Below are 26435 nucleotides of genomic sequence, written 5' to 3' on the forward strand. Positions count from 1 at the left end.
GAGGAACCTGGCTCCCAACATCTGCCATCCTTTTACTTACTTGTTTAATTCCAGTATGCAGGTATAGCTGTATCAGAGTTGTTAATTGGTACTCTGTGGGAAACAACGTGATGTTAACTAGAGTACAGTGCTTTTGTGCAGTTCCTTTTGCCTTAGTCTTACAAAAATCTATTCATTGCCAAAGTTATTTAGGTCAGCGCCATTTTTTCACCCTCTTCAGTAAGATTATTTCATCTATTTGCAATACAGCTGTATTCTCTTGTCACCCTCTGCATTCTTTCCTGGGATCCCCTGTCCTCCTAAATGTTTTTTTGTTTTTTGCTTTGCATACATTAAGGTTCACTCTTTGTGCTGTTAAGTTCTACGGGTTTTGACAAATGAATTATCATACAGAATAGTTTAACTGCCCTAAAAATTCCTCAGGCTTCACCCATTCATCCTCTCTGCAAGCCCCTGGCATCCACTGATCTTTTTACTGTCTCTAGTTTCGCTTTTTCCAGGATATCATGTACTTGGAATCATACAGTATGTAGCCTTTTCAGACTGGCTTCTTTCCCTTAGGAACATGCATTTAAGGCTCTTTGGAGTCTTTTCATGACGAGTCACATCTTCTTAATCTCCTTCATCTGGAGCAGCCTCCACCTTCATTTATCTGTCATCGCATTGATTTTTTTAAAGGAAAATCCAGGTCTGTGTTTTATAGAATGCCCCACAATTTGGATTTGTCTGATTGTTTTCTTATGATTAGATTCAGGTTAAACATTTTTGGCAGGATTACCGTGTAGCTTGCGGATCTACAAACCACAACCTGTGGGGTCAATCTGACCTGCCACCTGTTTTTTTAAAATTTATTTATTTATTTATTTTTGCCGTGTTGGGTCTTCCTTTCTGTGCGAGGGCTTTCTCTAGTTGCGGCGAGCGGTGGCCACTCTTCATCGCGGCGCGCGGGCCTCTCACTATCGCGGCCTCTCTTGTTGCGGAGCACAGGCTCCAGACGTGCAGGCTCAGTAGTTGTGGCTCACGGGCCCAGTTGCTCCGCGGCATGTGGGATCTTCCCAGACCAGGGCTCGAACCCGTGTCCCCTGCATTGGCAGGCAGATTCTCAACCACTGCGCCACCAGGGAAGCCCTGCCACCTGTTTTTATAAACAAAGTTTATTGAAACACAGCCACACCCATTTGTCTACATGTTATATGTACTGCTTTTGTGTTTCAGCGGCACTTACACAGTTGTGACAGACTGTATGGCTCACAAAAACCTAAAATATTTATTACTGGTCTTTACAGAAATAGTTTGCTGATCCCTGATGTTGGTGATTTCTCCTAGTTGCATCACATCAGGAAGCACTTGGTATTGCTTTGTCCCATTATTAGCGGTATTTATTTACTTATTTAACTTACTGGATCACCAGTTTATTATAAAAGGATAAAACTCAGGAATGGCCAGGTGGAAAATATGCATAGGACAAAGCATGGGGAAAGGGTGCGGAGCTTCCGTGCCCTCTCGGAGTGCGCCATTCTCCCTGGTATCTCCATGTGTTCACCGACCTGGAAGCTCTGGTGATACGTATTTAAGTCATTTGGTTATGGTGCTCTCTACCAGATTTCTCTGTTGTAAAGGTATCTTTCTAACTAATAAATAGTGTGTGGAGCGATAAACATTGAGGCAATATGCATGTGTTGTTTCCAGTATTTTTAGTGTCTATTGATGATCCTTACCTGAATCACTGGTGGTTGCAGAAATTGGGATTTTTTTCTAACTCTGTGACTCCTTCTGCATTTATTATCTGGCGTCCTTCTGTAAAGAAGCACTCCCTTGGTGCCCCTCCTATTTAGAAAGGAACAGGATAAATTTGTAGTAGCAAAGTCATAGCACATTATCACCTTATCACAAAGGGGCCATTCCTTCAATACAGTGTTGAGGTGATGGTCTCTTGTTTGTAGTAGAAAATGTATTGAAGATTCTTTACTTTAAATACTTAACTCTATAAATTTGAAACACAAAATAATACTCTATCTTCTGTGGCCATGACAACAGAATGAAAATATAACAACGAAGAAGATATGCTAACTTAAGGATAGTTAGTGCTTACCTCTGGGAAGGGAGGTTAATGGGACTACAGAAAGAGAAAAGGTTTCAACTGTATCCATAATGTTTTATTTAACAAAAAAATAGTAAAGATCTGAAGCAGTTATGACAATATGTTAACATTTGTTAAATTTGGTTGATAGGTTAAATGAACTTTTGTTCTATTCTCCATACTTGTTAATGTTTAGATTATTTCATGATTAAAGGAAAAAGCATCTTGATATAGCTTAACTTCGAAGTCTTACTATAATATCTGATAGAACCCTTCATCAGGGTAGAATGTTGGCACAGTGTTCTGATTAATGTTACGTCTTTGGTATTCTTGCCTGTACAGATTAGTCATTGAATTAGTCAGTTTCTTTTTTTCCCTTAGGTGTTTGTGCTTTCCTAAAAATCTTTAAATGTAGATCCAGCATCTAATAAAAAATTACAAATTATACCACTTCTATTTTTAGAGCCTTTACTATGAGGTAAAGAATTATTTTGTTGTCCATTGGTACTTTAATAATTTTCCAGACTTTATTGATTTTTATATTGAAACATGTGTTTTAACATCTCAGACTCCTTTGTAGCATCCTAATTGCCAGCAGTTTATTTATTATGTTGCCTTATTTTTCTCATAATTAATTTTTCTGTGGATGCCTTTTATGGGGACCTGAATGAATGAGTAAAATTACTGGTTACCTTCTTGTGAACTTTCCAATAATGAAATACTAAGTGGGTTTTTGCAGAATTCTGCAATCCTGAACTCGTCTGTAAAAGTTCATTAGATTCCAAAGTTAAGTTCAAAGGTGGGAAAACATAAAATGAAAGGAAAACTTAGTACAAAGTAGGAAATAATTTTCAGAATATAATAGATATGTTACAGGCTTTTGCTTTCAGCCAAGGTGGAGTAACAGGGACTGAACTTATTCTTTCAATTGAAACAACTGAAAAACTGTGCAAAATACATGAAACAATGATGTTCAGATATTGGACATCAGAGAGCACAAGATGGGATAGCAGAAACAAACAAGGTGGCCCCTATGATTGTGCCATGTTACTGCGGGAGAGAGCATGTAGGCCACAGAGCAGAGTGGGGGAATCCAGGCAGAGGCTGGAGAATTCCATGAGTTCATGAGTCACAGCTGGCATCCTGGAGTGGAGTCTGGAGAGTTCACAGGGCAAAGTACTGGAATGGAGCGAGCTGTACAAAGAGAGAGCTCTAAAGATTTGCAGAGCCTGCATCTTCAGTTGAATACAATCAGCATGTGTGTGTAAGGAAGCCAGGTAGAGAACCGCCTGACAGTAGCAGAAGGCAGAATGCTCAGAGCTCATGCAGGGCTGGGAACAGTTTGTAGTTACACCAGTCAGGATGGAAAACCTTGTAATTAATAGGTTATTGAGTAGAGTATCTAGAAGGGTATTGCTGCAATTGTAGGGCAAAATTAACCCTTGGCTAAATTCTGCTCTGCTCTTACCTAACAAAGCTCAAAAGTAAGACTCAAAAGGATGTTTCCAAGTAATTTCACTGTGTTCCAGAACAAAGCTCAGGATGTTTATAGGAATACAAGTATATCCAGTACTCAACAAGATAAAACCCACAATGTCCTGCATCAAATCAGAACTTACCAATAATGCAAAGAAACAAGAAAATCAGAACTTACCAATAATGCAAAGAAACAAGAAAATATAAATCATAAGAGAGAAATCTCAAGAAATCTAAATCATAGGAGAGAAATCAGTCAATTGAAACCAAACAGGAAATGCTGTGGATGGTAGAATTAGTAGACAATGACAATTAAAACAGTTATTGTGACTATATTGCAAATGTTCAAGAAGGTAGAGGAAAGATTGAGCATGTGACAGATGGAAGATACGAAAAAAAAAAAGAAAAGACCCAGATTGTCCAGATTGAACTGTAGATGAAAAATACCATGTCTGAGATGTATATGCACTGATTAGGGTTAACATGTAGATCAGATGGGTGGAAGAAAAGGTAAGTAAACTTGAAAACATAGCAACAAAAACTATCTAAAATAAAGCACAAAGAGATAAAAGACTGAGAGAAAAATAAATAGAGCAGTAGAGGGGTATGGGGTAACTTCCAGTAGCCAAATATACATGTAATTGGAGACCATGAGGAGAGGAGTTGGGACAGGGGAGGGAAGACCTATTTGAAGAAATAATGATTGAAATTTTACAAGTGTGATGAAAGCTATAAGCCCACATATCCAAGTAGTTCAACAGATCCCAAGGAAAAGAAACATGAAGAAAGCTGTACCATGGCATAGCATAATCAAATTGCTTACATCTGGTAATAAAGGTAAAACATTAAAAACAGCCAGAGTAAAAAGGACACATTACATAAAAGGAATAAAGATGAAAACAACAACAGCCTTCTCATCAGAATCAATGCATGCCAGGAGACAGTGGAGCATCATCTTTAAAGTATTGAAGGAAAAAAAGTCAACCTAGGATTCTGTTCCCGTTTTTCAGAAATGAAGGCTTGTCAGACATACAGAAGCAGAAAGAGTCTATCACCAGGAGATTGAACTATAAGAAATGCTAAAGGATCTTCTTCCAACTGAAGGAAAATAATACCAGATGGAAATCTGGATGCACACAAAGAAGTAGTACTAAAAAATCGTAAATGAAGGTAAACAGAAAATGCTTTTTTTCCTTATAAATATTTTTTAAAAGATTTGACTAAAGAAAAACAATAATGTGCTGTGGGGTTTATGGAAAATATATGGCAGCAGTAGCACAAAGGCCAACAGGGGAGAATTGGAAACATGAGGATATAAGATTCTTTTACTATATATGAAGTGTTACAGTATCTCTTGGAGGTAGACTGATAAGTTAAAGATATTTACTAAAAACCTTAAAGCAAATACACACACACACGAATTAAAGAATTACAGCTAATAAACCAACAAAAGGGGGATAGAGTAGAATAAAAAAAAACTGTCAAATAGTCAATTTAAAAGAAGGTAAAAGAAGCAACAAGCATATATTGTACAGCACAGAGAAATATAGGCATTATTTTATAATAACTTTAAATGGAGTATAATCTATAAAAATATTGAATCACTATGTTGTACACCTGAAACTAATATAATATTGCAAATCAACTATACTTCAAAAAAGAAAAAAGAAAAGGGAGATGATAGTTCTGTTCTCTTCTAATCTATCATGGAAACAGTTTGGAGAGTCCTCAAAAAACTAAAACTAGAACAACCATATCATCCAGCAGTTCCACTCCTGGGCATTTTTCCAAAGTAGATGAAAACGCTAATTCAGAAAGATACATGCACCTCAGTGCTCATTGCAGCATTATTTACAAAAGCCTAGACGTGGAAGCAACCCAAGTGCCTATCATCTGCCTTTTCTTAAAAATGTAGTTCTGTTCATACAACTTAATTTAAAATTATTCTTGGTTGCTTCATATTGTGTCTATGATCTCTTAAATCCTTAGGTTTTGTTTTTTTATCCTGATTGCTACTGTTAAGCCATGTCTCCCAAATGAAATTTCGGGAGGTAGTTGGGTTTTGGACTTAGGCAAAGGACATTCTCTCCCTCTCCCAGTCACACTGTCTTTCTCTCCCCCTCTTTTTTTTTTTTTTTTTTTTAAACTTATCATTATTATTTTATTTATTTATTTATTTATTTTTTGGCTGTGCTGGGTCTTCGGTTCGTGCGAGGGCTTTCTCTAGTTGCGGCAAGTGGGGGCCACTCTTCATCGCGGTGCGGGGACCGCTCTTCATCGCGGTGCGCGGGCCTTTCACTATCGCGGCCCCTCCCGTTGCGGGGCACAGGCTCCAGACGCGCAGGCTCAGCAGCTGTGGCTCACGGGCCCAGCTGCTCCGTGGCATGTGGGATCTTCCCAGACCAGGGCTCGAACCCGTGTCTCCTGCATTAGCAGGCAGATTCTCAACCACTGCGCCACCAGGGAAGCCCTCTCCCCCTCTTAACTGATTTCTCCTTGGTCTCTCTCCTGTGCTCCAGACTCAATTTCGCCTGCTAAACTAAGAACTTCTTTTGTCATTCTAGTTGGTACCTACAACATCACATTTTGTAATGATTGCTCACCAGCTGTCCATGTGCTCATTTAGATAGAGCTCCTGACCAATATGCTGGAGGAGAAAGTAATAGGTGTCAGTTCTAGGACAGAGCTTCTAAGATCTGGTGTCTGATCCTCCTGCTTTCCCCTACCCAAGAGACCATGGATGCCTTGTCTTTCAGAAGGTGCAGAAGTTTTGAACACTGTTTATGTGGTTAAATTTCTCATCATTTAAATAGTTTTATGTGTCTATAGTCAAATACATTAAAATGCTTTATATTGAAAAAATAAAGGAAAGTAGAAGAGGAAATAAAGAATAGATGGACAAATAAAAAACAAATAGTAAAATGGTAGGTTTAAACCCAACTATATCAATAATCACATTAATTGTAAGTGGTTTAAACACCCCAACTAAAATTCAAACATATAACAGGAAGTCTCAATTACACATTGCTTGCAAAAAATGTATTTTCTTGTATATGAAGATAAAGATCAGTTAAAGGTAAAAGTTATACTATGCTAATACTAATCTAAAGAAAGCTGGAGTGACTGTTAATATCAGATAAAGTAGATTTCAGAATAAAGAATATAGCAGGGATAAAGGCTCTCGATTTATTATGATAAGGTATCAATTAGTCAAGAGAACATAATGATCCTAAATGTTTATGCACCTAACAACAGAGCCTCAAAATACATGAAGTCAAAACTAGTAGACTACGAGGAAAATTAGGTGAAGCTGCAATTATTGTGAGAGATTTCAGCACCCCTCTCTCAGTAATTTATGGAACAAGTAGAAAATTAGTAAGGATATAGAAAACTTGAATACTATCAACCTAAATTGACCAAATTGATATTTTAAAAACACTCTACCCAACAATAGCAGAATATACATTCCTTTCAAGTGCTCAGAGAACATTTACCGAGAGATCATTCTGAGCCATAAAAACAAATCTTGATAAATTTGAAAGGATTTGAGTCATGCAATGTTGTTTTCTTTTCTTTTTTTTTTTTCTGGGTTTATGTTTTAACATGCATGCTTCTGATGTAACTTTTTTTTTTAAATAATGGATTTATTGAGATGTAATTCACATATGATAAAATTCACATGTTTGAAGTGTACAATTCAGTGGTTTATAGTACATTCACAAAGATGTGCGATCATTACCACTGTCTAATTCCAGAACATTTTCATCGTGCCAAAAAGAAACCCTGTACCCACTAGCAGTCATTCCCCATTCTCCCCTTCCCCTAGCCTCTGGCAACCACTAATTTACTCTCTGTCTCTGTAAATTTTCCTATTCTGGACTATGTTTAACTTTTTGAAGTGTAAAAAAGAATTCTTTTTTTTTTTTTTTTTTTTTTTTTTACCACCTGAACCCCGCCGCTTTACCCCCTTGGTGTCCATACATTTGTTCTCTACATCTCTGTCTCAATTTCTGCCCTGCAAACCGGTTCATCTGTACCATTTACTAGGTTCCACATATATGCGTTAATATACGATATTTGTTTTTCTCTTTCTGACTTACTTCACTCTGTATGACAGTCTCTAGGTCCATCCACGTCTCAACAAATGACTCAATTTTGTTCCTATTTATGGCTGAATAATATTCCATTGTATATGTGTACCACATCTTCTTTATCCATTCGTCTGTCGATGGGCATTTAGGTTGCTTCCATGACCTGGCTATTGTAAATAGTGCTGCAATGAACATTGGGGTGTATATGTCTTTTTGAATTATGGTTTTCCCTGGGTATATGCCCAGTAGTGGAATTGCTGGGTCATATGGTAATTCTATTTTTCATTTTTTAAGGAACCTCCATACTGTTCTCCATAGTGGCTGTATCACTTTACATTCCCACTAACAGTGCAAGAGGGTTCCCTTTTCTCCACACCCTCTCCAGCATTTGTTGTTTGTAGATTTTCTGATGATGCCCATTCTAACAGGTGTGAGGTGATACCTCATTGTAGTTTTGATTTGCATTTCTCTAATAATTAGTGATGTTGAGCAGCTTTTCATGTGCTTCTTGGCCATCTGTATGTCTTCTTTGGAGAAATGTCTATTTAGGTCTTCTGCCCATTTTTGGGTTGGGTTGTTTTTTTTTTTAATATTGAGCTGCATGAGCTGTTTATATATCTTGGAGATTAATCCTTTGTCTGATGATTCGTTTGCAAATATTTTCTCCCATTCTGAGGGTTGTCTTTTCGCCTTGTTTATGGTTTCCTTTGCTGTGCAAAAGCTTTGAAGTTTCATTAGGTCCCATTTGTTTATTTTTGTTTTTATTTCCATTACTCTAGGAGGTGGATCAAAAAGATCTTGCTGTGATTTATGTCAAGAGTGTTCTTCCTATGTTTTCCTCTAAGAGTTTTATAGTGTCCGGTCTTACATGTAGTTCTCTAATCCATTTTGAGTTTATTTTTGTGTATGGTGTCAGGGAGTGTTCTAATTTCATTCTTTTACATGTAGCTGTCCAGTTTTCCCAGCACCACTTATTGAAGAGACTGTCTTTTCTCCATTGTATATCCTTGCCTCCTTTGTCACAGATTAATTGACCATAGGTGCGTGGGCTTATCTCTGGGCTTTCTATCTTGTTCCATTGATCTATATTTCTGTTTTTGTGCTGGTACCATACTGTCTTGATTACTGTGTAGTATACTCTGAAGTCAGGGAGTCTGATTCCTCCAGCTCCGTTTTTTTCCCTCAAGACTGCTTTGGCTATTTGGGGTCTTTTGTGTCTCCATACAGATTTTAAGATTTTTTTGTTCTAGTTCTGTAAAAATGCCATTGGTAATTTGATAGGGATTACATTGAACCTGTAGATTGCTTTGCGTAGTATAGTCATTTTCACAATATTGATTCTTCCAATCCAAGAACATGGTATATCTCTCCATCTGTTGGTATCATCTTTAATTTCTTTCATCAGTGTCTTATAGTTTTCTGCATACAGGTCTTTTGTCTCCCTAGGTAGGTTTATTCCTAGGTATTTTATTCTTCTTGTTGCAATGGTAAATGGGAGTGTTTCCTTAATTTCTCTTTCAGATTTATCATCATTAGTGTATAGGAATGCAAGAGATTTCTGTGCATTAATTTTGTATCCTGCAACTTTACCAAGTTCATTGATTAGCTCTAGTGGTTTTCTGGTGGCATCATTACGATTCTCTGTGTATAGTATCATGTCATCTGTAAACAGTGACAGTTTTACTTCTTCTTTTCCAATTTGTATTTCTTTTATTTCTTTTTCTTCTCTGATTGCCGTAGCTAGGACTTCCAAAACTATGTTGAATAATAGTGGCGAGAATGGACATCCTTGCCTTGTTCCTGATCTTAGAGGAAATGCTTTCAGTTTTTCACCACTGAGAATGATGTTTGCTGTGGGTTTGTCATATATGGCCTTTATTATGTTGAGGTAGGTTCCCTCTATGCCCACTTTCTGGAGAGTTTTTATCATAAATGGGTGTTGAATTTTGTCAAAAGCTTTTCTGCATCTACTGAGATGATCATATGGTTTTTCTTCCTCAATTTGTTAATATGGTATATCACATTGATTGATTTTCGTATATTGAAGAATCCTTACATCCCTGGGATAAATCCCACTTGATCATGGTGTATGATCCTTTTAATGTGTTGTTGGATTCTGTTTGCTAGTATTTTGTTGAGGATTTTTGCATCTATGTTCATCAGTGATATTGGTCTGTAATTTTCTTTTTTTGTAGTATCTTTGTCTGGTTATGGTATCAGGGTGATGGTGGCCTCAGAGAATGAGTTTGGGAGTGTTCCTTCCTCTGCAAGTTTTTGGAAGAGTTTGAGAAAGGTGGGTGTTAGCTCTTCTCTAAATGTTTGATAGAATTCACCTGTGAAGCCATCTGGTCCTGGACTTTTGTTTGTTGGAAGATTTTTAATCACAGTTTCAATTTCATTACTTGTGATTGGTCTGTTCATATTTTCTGTTTCTTCCTGGTTCAGTCTTGGAAGGTTATACCTTTCTAAGAATTTGTCTATTTCTTCCAGGTTGTCCATTTTATTGGCATAGAGTTGCTTGTAGTAGTCTCTTAGGATGCTTTGTATTTCTGCGGTGTCTGTTGTAACGTCTCCTTTTTCATTTCTAATTTTATTGTTTTGAGTCCTCTCCCTCTATTTCTTCATGAGTCTGGCTAATGGTTTGTTAACTTTGTTTATCTTCTCAAAGAACTAGCTTTTAGTTTTATTGATCTTTGCTATTGTTTTCTTTGTTTCTCTTTCATTTATTTCTGCTCTGATCTTTATGATTTCTTTCCTTCTGCTAAGTTTGGGTTTTGTTTGTTCTTTCTCTAGTTCCTTTGGGTGTAAGGTTAGATTGTTTATGTGACATTTTTCTTGTTTCTTGAGGTAGGCTTGTAGAGCTATAAACTTCCCTATTAAGACTGCTTTTGCTGCATCGCATAGGTTTTGGATCGTCGTGTTTTTATTGTCATTTGTCTCTAGGTATTTTTTGATTTCCCCTTTGATTTCTTCAGTGATCTCTTGGTTATTTAGTAACATATTCTTTAGCCTCCATGTGTTTGTGTTTTTATGTTTTTTTCTCCCTGTAATTGATTTCTCATCTCATAGCGTTGTGGTCAGAAAAGATGCTTGATATGATTTCAGTTTTCTTCAATTTACTGAGGCTTGATTTGTGACCCTAGATGTGATCTATCCTGGAGCATGTTTTGTGTGCACTTGAGAAAAAAGTGTAATCTGCTCTTTTTGGATGGAATGTCCTATAAATATCAATTAAATCTATCTGGTCTATTGTGTCATTTAATGCTTGTGTTTCCTTATTAATTTTCTGTTTGGATGATCTGTCCATTGGTGTAAGTGAGGTGTTAAAGTCCCCCACTATTATTGTGTTACTGTCAATTTCCTCTTTTATAGCTGTTAGCAGTTGCCTTATGTATTGAGGTGCTCCTATGCTGGGTGCATATATATTTATAATTGTTATATCTTCTTCTTGGATTGATCCCCTGATCATTATGTAGTGTCCTTCCTTGTCTCTTGTAACATTCTTTATTTTAAAGTCTATTTTATCTGATATGAGTATTGCTACTCCAGCTTTCTTTAGATTTCCATTTGCATGGAATATCTTTTTCCATCCCCTCACTTTCAGTCTGTATGTGTCCCTAGGTCTGAAGTGGGTCTCTTTTAGACAGCATATATATGGGTCTTTTTTTGTATCTATTCAGCAAGCCTGTGTCTGTTGGTTGGAGCATTTAATCCATTCACGTTTAAGGTAATTATCGATATGTATGTTCCTATGACCATTTTCTTAATTGTTTTGGGGTTTTTTTGTAGGTCCTTTTCTTCTCTTGTGTTTCCCACTTAGAGAAGTTCCTTTAGCATTTGTTGTAGAGCTGGTTTGGTGGTGCTGATTTCTCTTAGCTTTTGCTTGTCTGTAAAGCTTTTGATTTCTCCATCGAATCTGAATGAGATCCTTGCTGGGTAGAGTAATCTTGGTTGTAGGTTCTTCCCTTTCATCACTTTAAGTATATCATGCCACTGCCTTCTGGCTTGTAGAGTTTCTGCTGAGAAATCAGCTGTTAACCTTATGGGAGTTCCCTTGTATATTATTTGTCTTTTTTCCCTTGATGCTTTCAATAATTTTTCTTTGTCTTTAATTTTTGCCAGTTTGATTACTGTGTGTCTCGGCGTGTTTCTCCTTGGGTTTATCCTGTATGGGACTCTCTGCGCTTCCTGGACTTGGGTGGCTATTTCCTTTCCCACGTTAGGAAAGTTTTCGACTATCATCTCTTGAAATATTTTCTCTGGTCCTTTCTCTCTCTCTTCTCCTTCCGGGACCCCTATAATGTGAATGTTGTTGCATTTAATGTTGTCCCAGAGGTCTCTTAGGCTGTCTTCATTTCTTTTCATTCTTTTTTATTTATTCTGTTCCACAGCCGTGAGTTGCACCATTCTGTCTTCCAGGTCACTTATCCGTTCTTGTGCGCCTCAGTTATTCTGCTGTTAATTCATTCTAGTGTATTTTTCATTTCACTTATTGTATTGTTCATCTCTGTTTGTTTGTTCTTTAATTCTTGTAGATGTTTTTTAAACATTTCTTGCATCTTCTCGATCTTTGCCTCCATTCTTTTTCTGAGGTCCTGGATCATCTTCACTATCATTATTCTGAATTCTTTTTCTGGAAGGTAACCTATCTCCAGTTCATTTAATTGTTTTTCTGCGGTTTTATCTTGTTCCTTCATCTGGTACATAGCCCTCCGCCTTTTCATCTTGTCTATCTTTCTGTGAATGTGGTTTTTGTTCCACAGGCTGCAGGATTGTAGTTCTTCTTGCTTCTGCTGTCTGCCCTCTGGTGGATGAGGCTATTTGAGAGTCTTGTGCAAGTTTCCTGATGGGAGGGACTGGTGGTGGGTAGAGCTGGCTGTGGCTCTGGTGGGCAGAGCTCAGTAAAGCTTTAATCTGCTTGTTTGCTGATGGGTGGGGCTGAGTTCCCTCCCTGTTGGTTGTTTGGCCTGAGGCAACCCAACACTGGAGCCTACTCCGGCTCTTTGGTGGGGCTAATGGCGGACTCTGGGAGGGCTCACGCCAAGGAGTACTTCCCAGAACTTCTGCTGCCACTGTCCTTGTCCTCACGGTGAGACAGAGCCACCCCCGCCTCTGCAGGAGACCCTCCAACACTAGCAGGTAGGTCTGGTTCAGTCTCCTATGGGGTCACTGCTCCTTCCCCTGCGTCCTGATGCACACACTACTTTGTGTGTGCCCTCCAAGAGTGGAGTGTCTGTTTCCCCCTGTCGTGTCAAAATCCTGCAGTCAAATCCCGCTAGCCTTCAAAGTCTGATTCTCTAGGAATTCCTCCTCCTGTTGCCGGATCCCCAGGTTCGGAAGCCTGACGTGGGGCTCAGAACCTTCACTCCAGTGGGTGGAGTTCTGTGGTATAAGTGTTCTCCAGTTTGTGAGTCACCCACCCAGCAGTTATGGGATTTGATTTTATTGTGATTGCGCCCCTCCTACTGTCTCACTGTGGCTTCTCCTTTGTCTTTGGTTGTGGGGTATCTTTTTTGGTGAGTTCCAGTGTCTTCCTCTGTACTGTTGTTTTCTGACCACAATGGAATTAGGTTAGAAAGCAGTAACAGATATATCTCTGTAAAATCCCCAAGTATTTGGAAACTGAATAACACAGTTCTAAATAACCTATGGATAAAAGCAGAGAAAAGGGAAACTTTTGAACTGAATAAAAATGTATACACAATTTTTCAAAATTTGTGGGAAACAGGTGAAACAGTACTTAGGGGAAAATTTATGGTACTAAAAATGCCTAATGTAAAAAAGAGAAGAGGTCTCAAATCAGTGATTTCAGCCCTTATGTTACGAAACTAGAAAAATAAAAGCAAACTAAACCCAAAGTAAGCAGAATAAAAGAAATAAAAAAGATCATAGCAGAAAATAGAAAAACTATTGGGAAAATCAATAACAGCCAAAGCTGGTCTTTGAGATTAATAAAATTGATAAAGTGCTAGCCAGACTAATCAGGAGAAAAGAGAGAGAGAAGACACAGGTTATCAGTATCAGGAGTGAGAGTTGTTATATCACTACAGATTCTCTACAGAGTTTGAAAGAATAATACAGGAATATTTTGAACAACTTTGTGCCATAAATATGTTATCCTAGGTACGTGGAAAAATTCCTTGAAAGACTCAACCCAAACTACCAAATCTCACTAAACAGGAACAAACAACCTGAATAATTCTGTATTTTAAAATGAACAGTAACTGAAATACATTTTCACAAAGAAAACTTCAGTCCCAGATGGCTTCACTGGTAAATTCTACCGTACATTTAAGGAAGAAATAATCTCAATTCTACAGAAACTCTTCCAGAAAATAAAAGAAAAGGAATTATTATTATTATCTCATTCTCTGAGGCCATCCTTATCCTGATACCAAAATCAGAGAAAGCAATTAGAAGGGGGAAAAAAAAAGCTGCCAACCAATAACTTTCATGCATAAAGATGTAAAAATTCTTAATAAAATTTTAGTAAATCAAATCCAACAATATTTAAAAAGGAATAGTACATTATGCCCATGTGGGGTTTATCTTAGGAATGCAAGGATGGTTTACCATTCAAAAATCAGTCAGTGTAACTCATCATATTATAGATTAAGAAAGGAAAACCATGTAATTATTTCAATAGATGAAGACAAAATGCTGCATCCACTTCTGTTAGAAACTTTCAGTAAAGTAGGAATAGAAGGGAACTTTCTCTGCCTGATTAAGGATATTTATGAAAAACTGACACCCTACATCATACTTAATGGTGAAAAACTGAGGGCTTTTCTCCTAATATAAGGAACCAGGCATGGTGTTTTTTAGAAATCACTTCTATTCAACACTGTGTTGGAGGTTCTAGCCAGTTAAGTAAGACAAGAAAGAGAAATAAATGGCATCCAAGTTAGAAAGAAAGAAATTGTCATTATTCACTGGTGACATGATTATCTATGTAAAAAATCCTATGGAGTCTATAAAAACAGTACTGGAACTAGTAAGTTGAGCTTATTAGCAAGGTTGAAGGATATAAATCAATATACAAAAATTAATTGTGTTACTAGCAATATATAGTTGGAAACTGAAAAAGAATAATAGCATCAAAAAATATGAAATACTTAGTATATATTCGATAGAGCGGTAAGAACTTTACACTGGAAACTCCAAAACATCACTGAGAGAAATTTAAAAAGACCTAAGTAAATGGAGAGATAGACTGTGTTCATGGATCAGAAAACTCGATATGGTTAAGACACCATGACTCCTCAAAATAATGTGTGGATTCCAATGCCAATGAAAATCTCAACAGACTTTCTTTTTCCCTTCAGGTAATGTCAAACTTATCCTAGAGTTTATAAACAAGTTATTCTAACTTGTTCAGAAATTATAAGGAAAGTAAAAAAGACCCATTATATATAAATAAATAAATATATAAATAAGTCACAAAAAGTTGGAAGACTTAACACTATCTGGTTTCATGACTTATTACTGTAATGCTATATAAGGCAAGATAGTGTGTGTGGTATTGATATATAGATGACATATATATCAATGAAAAATAGTCCAGAAATAGTCCTACACATATATGTTTAATTGGTTTTTGACCAAGGCATTTTGGGGGGAAGAGGTCATCTTTCTAAAAAGGTTTTGGAACATTTGGATATCCATATGCAAATAAATGAACTCAACTCTTACCTCCTAGCATACACAAAAACAATTTTTGTTCAAGACCTGAATTTGAAAGCTGAAACCATAAAACTTCTGAAAGAAAACATAAGAGAAGATCTTAGGGGCTGATTTTGGTAAAATTTCTTAATACAGCACAATAAGCAAAAAATAAAAAAACTTAGGCTTCATCAAAATTAAAAAGTTTTGCTTTTTAAAATACACTTAAGAAAATGAAGAGGCAAACCACAGACTTGGAAGGACTTTGTAAAACATATATAAACAAGGGATTTGTATCTAGAATAATAATAACTAGAAAAGAAACCAAGCTGTTACCACTCAGTAATAAGACATACAACCCAATTAAAAATGGGCAAAATCGGGCTTCCCTGGTGGCGCAGTGGTTCAGAATCTGCCTGCCAATGCAGGGGACACGGGTTCGAGCCCTGGTCTGGGAAGATCCCACATGCCGCGGAGCAACTAAGCCCTCGAGCCACAACTGCTGAGCCTGCGCGTCTGGAGCCTGTGCTCCGCAACAAGAGAGGCCGCGACAGTGAGAGGCCCGCGCACCGCGATGAAGAGTGGCCCCCGCTTGCCGCAACTGGAGAAAGCCCTTGCACAGAAATGAAGACCCAACACAGCCAAAAATAAATAAATAAATAAATAAAAATAAAGGAATTCCTTTAAAAAAATGGGCAAAATATTTGAACACGCACTTCATCAAAGAAAATGTATGGATGACAAATAAACACATTCAGTGATACTCATCATCACTGGCCTTTAGTGAAATGCAAATTAAAACCATAGTGAGAGCATAACACACCCACTAACATGACTAAAATCAAAAAATTGTAGAAATTAAAAGCTAGTTTTCAGCTAGGATGTGGAAGAACTGGAACTCCTTATATGTTGCTAGTGGGAATGTTAAAAAGATACCACTTTGGAAGATGATTTGGCAAAGTCTTAACAAGTTAAACATACACCTACCATACAATCCAGCCAATTCCACTTGTAGGTGAAATGAAAATGTCTGTGCACGTATGAATACTCATAGCCTTATTCGTAGTGGTGCAAAATGGGAAACACCCTTTTTCATAAGGAAGTGTTTGTTCTTTTTCTCCTCCTCTTCAAGCATTTTTATATGTAAAGCATTTTTCTCACCATAATGTGTTTAACGTCTAATCTTTTCTTTTGCCACCACAGAAGATACCAGCTTTATCCTACCCTTCTTAGTGCAGCAGATGGGAGTTGGGAGGGCTGGATTCTATTCCTGGTTCTTGATGCTTTGTGCTGACCACCTGCCTTCTTGAGACCTCAGGGTTCTTACCTGCTGATTAAAGGGATTAAACGATACATATTCACTCATGTATATTTTTGAGCAGCTGCCATGTGCCAGGCACTCTTTTAGGTACTGGCAACATGATGAAGGAAATAGGCTGTAGTACCTGCCCTCACTGGAACCAGTATTCATTAACCTATAATGTGCCAGGCACTGTCGTAGGTTTTGGGAAGACAGGCCACTGTGTCGTAATCTCCAGGAATTTATGAATTAGTAGGAAAGAGAGACCAAACTAAGTAAACAGACAAAAGTATAATCGTAAAAAATGTTGTGAAGGGAGGAATATGAGAGGAGACCCCTGTGTTAGTAGGGCTGTCGGGGGAGGCCTCTTGGTGGAGGTGACAGTTGAGCTGAGATCTAAAGAGAGAAAGAGAAAAGGGGCTCCCGTTCGCCTGTCATCGTCTCTCCTCTCAGAAGTCTAGACCGAGCGTAAGGCAGTGACTTGGTGTTTTGACTGTCGACATCTCTGAATGAAAATAGTTTCGTTGAGCTCTCTGTTCTGCACCTCAACCCTTTCTTCAGGGGTTTTCACTGTCGAGTTCAGGGAATATAAATGGCAATAAGTTAAACATTTAATTCTCCTTTCCGATGTTTAGTCAATACCTCTTTGGCCCAGAATTCATAAGTAAGTGAGAAACAAAAGATAAAATGAAGGTCTGTGCTCTGCTAAGCCTAAGACAGACGTTTCAGATGGGGGTCAGGCAGGCAAATTTGGACTTCAGACAGGTTTCCTTTGGCCTACAGTATTTTCAAAGTCAGAAAAATTCACCTGACCCCCCAGACTTTAGCGTTTCTATTTAAAACTTTAGGCAACAGATTAGAATGTATGGGCTGCAGCCCCCTTTAACGGGATGCTTGCTCATACCTCACAGCCCCCCCTCCTGTTTGCCCGGCCTCATTTGTTCCTGTCATCTGGTTGGCCTCCTGTGATTTTGTTTGTCAAAGAATCATCTCAACAGGTTTTTGTTTTGTGTTTAAACATGCCTGGGACTGGCCTGCTGTGAGTCTGATCTACTGGTGCAGGGGGCTGGGTGATTCTAACGTCGGCTGGTGAGACCATAGCCCTGGCTATGAACGTACTGGGTTGGCCAAAAAGTGCCTTTGGTTTTTAAGTAAAAATAAAAGACACATTTTTCAGTAACACCAAGAACTTTATTGAACAACGTATTCACCATTTTGTTCCACTACCTTCTTCCATTTTTCAGGCAACTTCATGATTCCACCTTCCCAAAACTTTTTATCTTTCTGAGCAAAGAACTGTTCCTGGTGCCTTTTACAGTCTTCCAGGGAATTGACATTTTTTCCATTAAGTGAATTTTGTAAAGACCGAAATATATGGAAATCCGAAGGTGCAATGTCTAGGTGAATATGGTGGATGAATCAGAACTTCCCAGCCGAGCTGTAACAGTTTTTGCCTGGTCATCAAAGAAAAAATATGCAGTCTTGCGTTATCCTGATGGAAGATTATGCATTTTCTGTTGACTAATTCTGGATGCTTTTCATCGAGTGCTGCTTTCAGTTGGTCTAGTTGGGAGCAGTACTTGTTGGAATTAATCGTTTGGTTTTCTGGAAGGAGTTCTTAATAGAGGGCTCCCTTCTAATCCCACCATATATGCAACATCACCTTCTGTGGATGAAGACCGGCCTTTGGTGTGGTTGGTGGTGGTTCATTTCACTTGCCCCACGATCTCTTCCGTTCCACATTATTGTACAGTATCCACTTTTCATCGCCCGTCACAATTTGTTTTAAAAACGGAACATTTTCATTACGTTTAAGTAGAGAATCGCATGTGGAAATACGGTCAAGAAGGTTTTTTTCGCTTAACTTATGTGGAACCCAAACATCAAAGCAATGAACAAAACCAAGCTGGTGCAAATGATTTTCAGCGCTTGATTTGGATATTTTGAGTATGTCGTCTCTCTCCTGCGTGGTATGACATTGATTGTTCTCAATTAATGTCTCTATTTGATCGCTACCAACCTCAGCTGGTCTACCCGACCATGGAGCATCAGCCAGCCAGAAATCTCCAGCACGAAACTCCGCAGACCACTTTTGACAAGTTCGATCAGTCACAGCAGCTTCTCCATACACTGCACAAATCTTTTTTTTTGCTTTTCAGTTGCATTTTTACCTTTCTTGAAATAGTAAAGCATATTATGCAGAAAATGTTGCTTTTTTTCTTCCATCTTCAATATTAAAATGGTTACACAAAAATTCACCAATTTTGATAAGTTTTTTAAAAAATGCACTCTGATATGACAGCTGTCACAATACAATCTAACATAATTGTTTTGAATGAAGTTAAAGGCAACTAAATGCTACTAGAGCCATCTTACCTTTTGGCCAACTCAGTACCTTTTTACAGGATTCACAGGGAGCATGTGCTCTCAAGAGTGGGGACTTGTCTTGGTAACTTCTTATTTACCCTGTATCTGGAATACTTGGTAGTAGGTAGTTTAAATGCATATAACATAAATGAATAAATTATATTTTAATTTTGGTATGTATTTGACCTTTAAAAGGTAACTGTACTTAAACAGTTTTCCTAATTCAGATGTGTGGGAGTTTTTAGAGTTTTCTTTGATAACACATTCCTGTAGTTTTAAGATCAAAATGTAAAAAGGAATACAGTGAGAAGCCTCCTTGCCACTTCTGTTCTCTATCTGACCAGTGCATCATGCTCCCTCCCATGAAAATATAAGCATGTGCAAACATATATTCGTATTTTCCCCCCCTTTTACTTCAAAGGTGGCTTACTAAAAATAAGGCTCTGCCTTATGCCTCCTTTACTCTTGACATATCTTGAAGATCTTAACATATTAGCAGAGAGCTTCTTCCTCATCCTTTTTTTTTTTTTTACAGTTGAAAAATATGTTTAATGGTTTGGGCATATTATAGTTTATTTAGCAAGTACCCCCATTGAAGGATATTTGGATTTTTCCAGGCATTTACTATTGCAAACAGTGCTACAGTTAGTACCTTTGTATGTATGTCGTTTCATACACACACGCACAAGAGTGTGCAAAGTATATCTCTATGGTAAATTCTCCAAGTGGAATTGCTAGGTCAAAAGGTATATGCATATGTAATTTTGATATATGTTACTTAATTGCCCTCTGTAGGGGTTGTAGTTTAATTATTATTTAAAACTAATTCTAGTATTTGGGACACTGTTTAAAATTTTTTTTTACTCTGTTTTTGTTCTGTTTTCTTTGCTGAGTTAGAGTTGTTACATGGTAGGTTATCTGAAATTTGGTAAGAGTATTAAGATCATTCTAGATCATTGGTTTCCACTACTAACTTAACCCCCCCAAGGGGTTCTCAGATTCATGTGCTAAATGAACATCCACTATATAATAATGTCTCCCACATACATACTGTATATTTCAAATGTATAAGATGCTATTGTATAATAAAATGCTAATTCACTTAATACTATGTCTATTTGAATATTTTATAATAAAAATAATCTTTCTTTTACAGATATCCCTTTGAGGACCAGCCTGCCACCACCATTCAGAAATTATAAATATGGTAACCAATTTTTCTTATTCTTTTAAGATATATATTAATATAATTTCACATTAGTTTTATATTGATGTGAATTTAAATTTGGTTTTCAAAAATGAATTTACTCTCTGTATATAAAAACCACTATGGAAGTTATTTAGAAATATAGGAATTCTAGTATATCGTTAAATTGTAATTATGTAGGGAAGTGTATGAATTGTATATTCCTCCTATTTGTGAGGAATAGCATGTTTGGCAAACTGTTTAAAATGAATTTCTTTGTCAGGTAATCAGAAAAGAAGAAATGATTAAAGACTAGGAATTATAAGAAGAGATTTAACATTTTAGAGGCCAGTAACTTGAGCATGTTACATAGTAATTTTATATGTTGCAATTATTGATTTTAAAATGTAGTAATAAGGCAAGAAGCTGGGTTTCATTATTCATTATAAAGATGGTACAGTTATTAACCTTCAGCGTAGTGACACTCACCAAACTTTGAATTTGAGACTTCACTTGAGAATTACAATGCACCTAATAAATATTTCTGTTAATTGGTGCAGACATTTTTAAAGCATAAATTTTTTATTACCCTAGATCATTTTTGGAGTGGTTTTTAATTCTGCTGCCATTTGGTAGAGCAACTTATGACCTAAAATACTTTGAAATCACAATCTTCACCGTGTGTATGCATCTTAATATCCAGAGACTAATTGTGAGGTCACAAGGGGTAGTCAAGCAGAAGTTAAAGGCACTGAGTGGAAAGTACTTTGATTTATTGGACTTAAAGAATTTACGTACTAAATATTGAATAAGAGAAAGGAATAAAAAGCTTGATTAACTAAATATGAAACTTCTCCAGTTTCGTCTTTCATGGCTTTCAAAGTATCATGCCTTGAAATATAACCTTAAACTTGAATCAGCCTGCAGATGCCACTTAAAGTTAGCATAGCTACATATAGTTTCCCTTTTTGCATGGTGTGGGTGTGTATTCAAACTTGTGTTCCATGTAAGTTATTTTAAAAGACCAGTTTTAGATCATGAAATCATCAAAATATCTGACTGTTAATCATCACGGTGGTAAATAATATATTCCTGTCAATTTCTCCCTTTATGTATGTTAGTATTTGTTTTGTGTTTTTACGTGCTCCTATATTGGGTGCTATATGTTTTTAAAAATTAATTAATTAATTAATTAATTTGGCTGCATTGCCTCTTTGTTGTGGTGCGCCGGCTTCTCTCTCGTTGTGGCGCGTGGGCTCAGTAGTTGGGGTGCAGGCTGTAGAGCACACGGGCTTAGTTGACCCGCAGCATGTGGGATCTTAATTCTCCGACCAGGGATCGAACCCGCGTCCCTTGCATTGGAAGGCAGATTCTTAACCACTGGACCACCAGGGAAGTCCTGGGTGCATATATGTTAATGAGTGTAATCTTCCTCTTGTATTGAGCCTTTTATCATTATATAGTGTCCTTTCTTTCTTTATGGCGTTTGTCATAAAGTCTATTTTGTCTGATATAAGTATTTCCACCCCTGCTTTCTTGTCCTTTTCATTTGCCTGAAATAGCTTTAAAAATTTTTTTTTGTTTTTGTTTTGTTTATTTTTTAATTGAAGTATAGTTGATTTACAATGTTATGTTAATTTCTGCTGCGCAGCAAAGTGATTCAGTTATACATATATATACATTCTTTTTTATATTCTTTTCCATTATGGTTTATCCCAGTACGTTGTGCTGTATCGTAGGACCTTGTTGCCCATCCATTCTGTACATAATAGTTTGCATCGACTAATCCCAAAACTCCCAGTCCGTCCCTCCCCCACACTCCTCCCCCTTGGCAACCACAAGTCTGTTCTCTATGTCTGTGAGTCTGTTTCTGCTTTGTAGATAGGGTTCATTTGTGTCAAATTTTAGATTCAACATATAAGTGATATCATATGGTATTTGTCTTTCTCTTTCTGACTTACTTAGTGTGATACTCTCTAGTTGCATCCATGTTGCTGCAAATGGCATTGTTTCTTTCTTTTTTATGGCTGAGCAGTATCCCACTGTATACATGTACCACGTCTTCTTTATCCATTCCTCTGTCAGTAGACATTTAGGTTGTTTCCATGTCTTGGCTATTGTGAATAGTGCTGCTATGAACATAGGGGTACGTGTATCTTTTTGAATTATAGTTTTGTCCGGATATATGCCCAGGAGTGGGATTGTTGGATCATACGGTAGTTCTATTTTTAGTTTTTTGAGGAACCTCCATACTGTTTTCCATAGTGGCTGCACCAACTTACATTCCCACCAACAGTGTAGGAGGGTTCCCCTTTCTCCACACCCTCTCCAGCATTTGTTATTTATAGACATTTTAATGATGACCATTCTGACCAGTGTGAGGTCTGGTCAGCTACATACAAGCTACATACAAACATATGTCTGTAGCTTAGATGATTTAACAAAGAAAGGGACATTAATACAACACTCCATTAAAAACCACTGTGAGGTGGTACTAGTTGTAGTTTTGATTTACATTTCTCTAATAATTAGTGATGTTGAGCATCTTTTCATGTGCCTATTGGCCATCTGTATGTCTTCTTTGGAGAAACGTCTATTTAGGTCTTCTGCCCATTTTTTGATTGGGTTGTTTGGTTTTTTATTGTTGAGTTGTATGAGCTGTTTGTATATTTTGGAAATTAAGCCCTTGTTGGTCACATCATTTGCAAATATTTTCTCCCATTCTGTAGATTGTCTTTTTGTTTTGTTTATGGTTTCCTTTGCTGTGCAAAAGCTTGTAAGTTTGATTAGGTCCCATTTGTTTATTTTTCTATTGCCTATTGCCTTGGGAGACTGACCTAAGAAAACATTGGTATGATTTATGTCAAAGAATGTTTTCTTCTAGGAGTTTTATAGTGTATTGTCTTATGTTTAAGTCTTTAAGCCATTTTGAGTTTATTTTTGTACATGGTGTGAGGGTGTGTTCTAACTTCTTGAGGGTGTGTTCTAACTTCATTGATTTACATGCAGCTATCCAACTTTCGCAGCACCACTTGCTGAAGAGACTTTTTCCCATTTTGTATTCTTGCCTACTTTGTCAATGATTAATTGAATGTAGGTGTGTGGGTTTATTTCTTGGCTCTCTATTCTGTTCCATTGAAACATATGTCTGTTTTTGTACCAGTATCACACTGTTTTGATTACTGTAGCTTTGTAGTATTGTCTGAAGTCTAGAAGGGTTATGCCTCCTGCTGTGTTCCTTTTCCTCAGGATTGCTTTGGCAATTCTGGGTCTTTTATGGTTCCATGCATGAAATATCTTTTTCCATCCCCTCACTTTCAATCTATGTGTGTCCTTCACCCTAAAGTGGGTCTCTTGTAGGCAGCATATTGTAGGCTCTTGTTTTATTATCCAATCTTTCACTCTGTGTCATTTGATTGGAGCATTTAGTCCATTGACGTTTAAGGTAATTATTGATAGATAGGTATTTATTGCCATTTTAAACGTTGCTTTCCGGTTGATTTTGTATTTCTTCCTTGTTCTTTTTGTTTTTCCATGGTAGTGGATAATGTACCTCTCATGTTATTCTACCTTATTAACATTCTCTTGTCCTATTATTTCTATACTACTCAGATGAATTGACAGGAAAAATGAATACATTTATCTGTGAAGAAATTAGAGAACCACCATGGCTTTGATAGATTTCAAGTGACTGTCTGCATTTGGCTCTTTAACAATCTGCCACTTTGTGTTTGACAAGAAAGGCTGAAGTGTTACTTTCTCACCTGTCCTTGTCCTGCAGTATTGCTACACTCTCTATGGGGTTGAACACACTGGGTGTTGGGGAGTGGAAAGGGCACAGGCTCAAATTTCATTTCTGTTAGTTGCCATTTCTGTGCCCTTGGACAAAGGTCCAGTTCTCTCTGCCAGGCCACCAAGAGTCTGAGATTTCTCAGAGCCCTTCCTCCCATTTAATTGGCATCTACATCTATTACCGATTTACCCTGGCCAGACAGGGTGTTCATAAAGCACGGGGGATGTTGTTTTATTTTTAAATCCTATCGTTTAGGCATGGTGCATGTGTGCAGTAAATGTTGGTTGTTGTGCAGTGTGGGGCTGCTAATCCTGTTTGTTTCTAAGGCTGTGTGAGAGTAGATTAAACAATGCACGTGTGAACACATTAAATACTCTGCAAACATAAGATCTTCTTTTTATTTTTATGAGGTTGCTTTCCTCAAGGAATTTGCATTAAGGAAACAATATCCACAGAAGTTGTTTCTGTTAATAATGAAGATTATTTTTTTAAGAAGGAAAAACAAGTGAAAGAGATGATTTAACAAAGAAAGGGACATTAATACAACATCTTTTGCTAGTTTGTCATTTCTCCTTTCTTACCTTCTTCCCAAGTCTTACCAATTTCTGTTGGAGAGAAAAATCTGGTGAAAATTTCTGTTCAAAGCATTTCTTTTTCTGCTAAAAAATGTGGCCTCCTTCTTGTGGGGTTCTAGAACCTATCAGAACAAAGATATTTCTAATTTAAAGACTTGTTAGCAAAATATATAGAACATGATTAACATTTGGCAAGGTCAAACTACAATTTTGCAAGTTGATTGCAAGGTCCTTTTGTTTAAAAAAGAACTACTCTTGGCTTCTTTAGTCTCCAGTAACAAACTGATATATATCTGCAGTGAGAAAAAGAGTGTAATAGGTAACTCAGTATAATAGATAATTCACAAGTCACATTTGTTTATTTTCTTGTGTACATTGTAAGCTTATTTTTAGCAGTTGTGGCATATTTACATCCTAAGTATGTGTATTTCACTTAGGTTAGATTTATTTTTATTTCTTAACAATACATATAGTCCAGGGATTAGGCTGACCTTATATTAAAAATTGCAATAGGTAATTGAAAGTTGACTATTTAAAATAATGGGTAATTCAGGGTGCTGGTTCTTAACTGAATAGGTACCCTATTCTTCTGTATTATTAGAACATAGTTAAATCAAGGTTTGTTTTTTTAAACAGATCCTTTTTTTTTTTAATTCAAACAGAAAGTCACACAAATTATACTCATCCTCATCAGTTCACTCAGTCCCATGTAATTAATTTTTTTTTCATGTTGGTCTTTTGTTAGCACTTTTATGAATTCATCAGTTTTCCATTAGAGTTCTGAAAATGCTTATTCATTCAGTTCAGCAGTATAGTCAGTTACCAGAAACCTGTGCTTGTCAGAGTCTTTTCCATGAATTCCTTGAAGATGAAACCCTTTTATAGGAACATTTTTTCAAAAGCATCAGAGTACACCCAGAACTGTCTGTAAATGACAAAAAACTTAAAAATGACCAGTTAAAGATTTTTTTTTCACACACACACACTGTATTTTATTTTTACAAGAGATAAATAGACTGACACCAAGCATTGTACATGGATGACCACAGCAAAAGCAACAATGATTGCAATTACCAAACATGAAACACACTCATACTATGTCATAATATTGACATTCAGTCCAGTAATCCTCCACTGTAACAGCTCCTTTACTTTGCAGTGAAAATTGATTTGTATATTCTTTGCCTCTTAGTCCTTGTGGGATTTTTTTTTTTTAATTCAAACAGAAAGTCACAAAAATTATACTCATCCTCATCAGTTCACTCAGTCCCATGTAATTAATTTTTTTTTTCATCTTGATCTTTTGTTAGCACTTTTATGAATTCATCAGTTTTCCATTAGAGTTCTGAAAATGCTTATTCATTAAGTTCAGCAGTATAGTCAGTTACCAGAAACCTGTGCTTGTCAGAGTCTTTTCCATGAATTCCTTGAAGATGAAACCCTTTTATAGGAACATTTTTGCAAAAGCATCAGAGTACACCCAGAACTGTCTGTAAATGACAAAAAACTTAAAAATGACCACGGTTAAAGATTTGATGAAAGTTCGTAATAATGCAATTGACAAGGAAATTTAGTTATTTCTGAGATATACATTTTAAAATAATAACTAGAATTATGACTTATAACATTATACCAGAACATATAAGATTTTTAGGAATTTCATGTAATGTCTGAAACATTTATATTAACATATTTCCAAACAAATAACCCAAAGAAAGTTTAGTATTAGTTGTTTTTTTGTTTTTTAATTTTTTAATTTAATTTTATTTATTTTTTTATACAGCAGGTTCTTATTAGTCATCCATTTTATACACATCAGTGTATACATGTCAATCCCAATCTCCCAATTCATCACACCACCGTCCCCACCCCCCCACGGCTTTCCCCCCTTGGTGTCGATACGTT

General features: G+C 36.8%; 1 protein-coding gene across 5 annotated transcripts in view; it reads left to right on the forward strand.

The window, feature by feature from the left end:
* The window catches only part of C8H2orf76 (chromosome 8 C2orf76 homolog), an 84002-nt gene that overhangs the window by 37231 nt on the left and 20336 nt on the right, over nt 1-26435 (forward strand). For all 5 annotated transcript variants that reach the window (XM_007169263.2, XM_007169269.2, XM_007169267.2 and 2 more), the window contains exon 4: nt 20133-20183. In XM_007169263.2, the coding sequence (XP_007169325.1) occupies nt 20133-20183 (51 nt within the window). The remainder of the gene's footprint in view (nt 1-20132; nt 20184-26435) is intronic.

Source organism: Balaenoptera acutorostrata, chromosome 8, assembly GCF_949987535.1.
Source record: "Balaenoptera acutorostrata chromosome 8, mBalAcu1.1, whole genome shotgun sequence".
Classification (NCBI taxonomy): Eukaryota; Metazoa; Chordata; class Mammalia; order Artiodactyla; family Balaenopteridae; genus Balaenoptera; species Balaenoptera acutorostrata.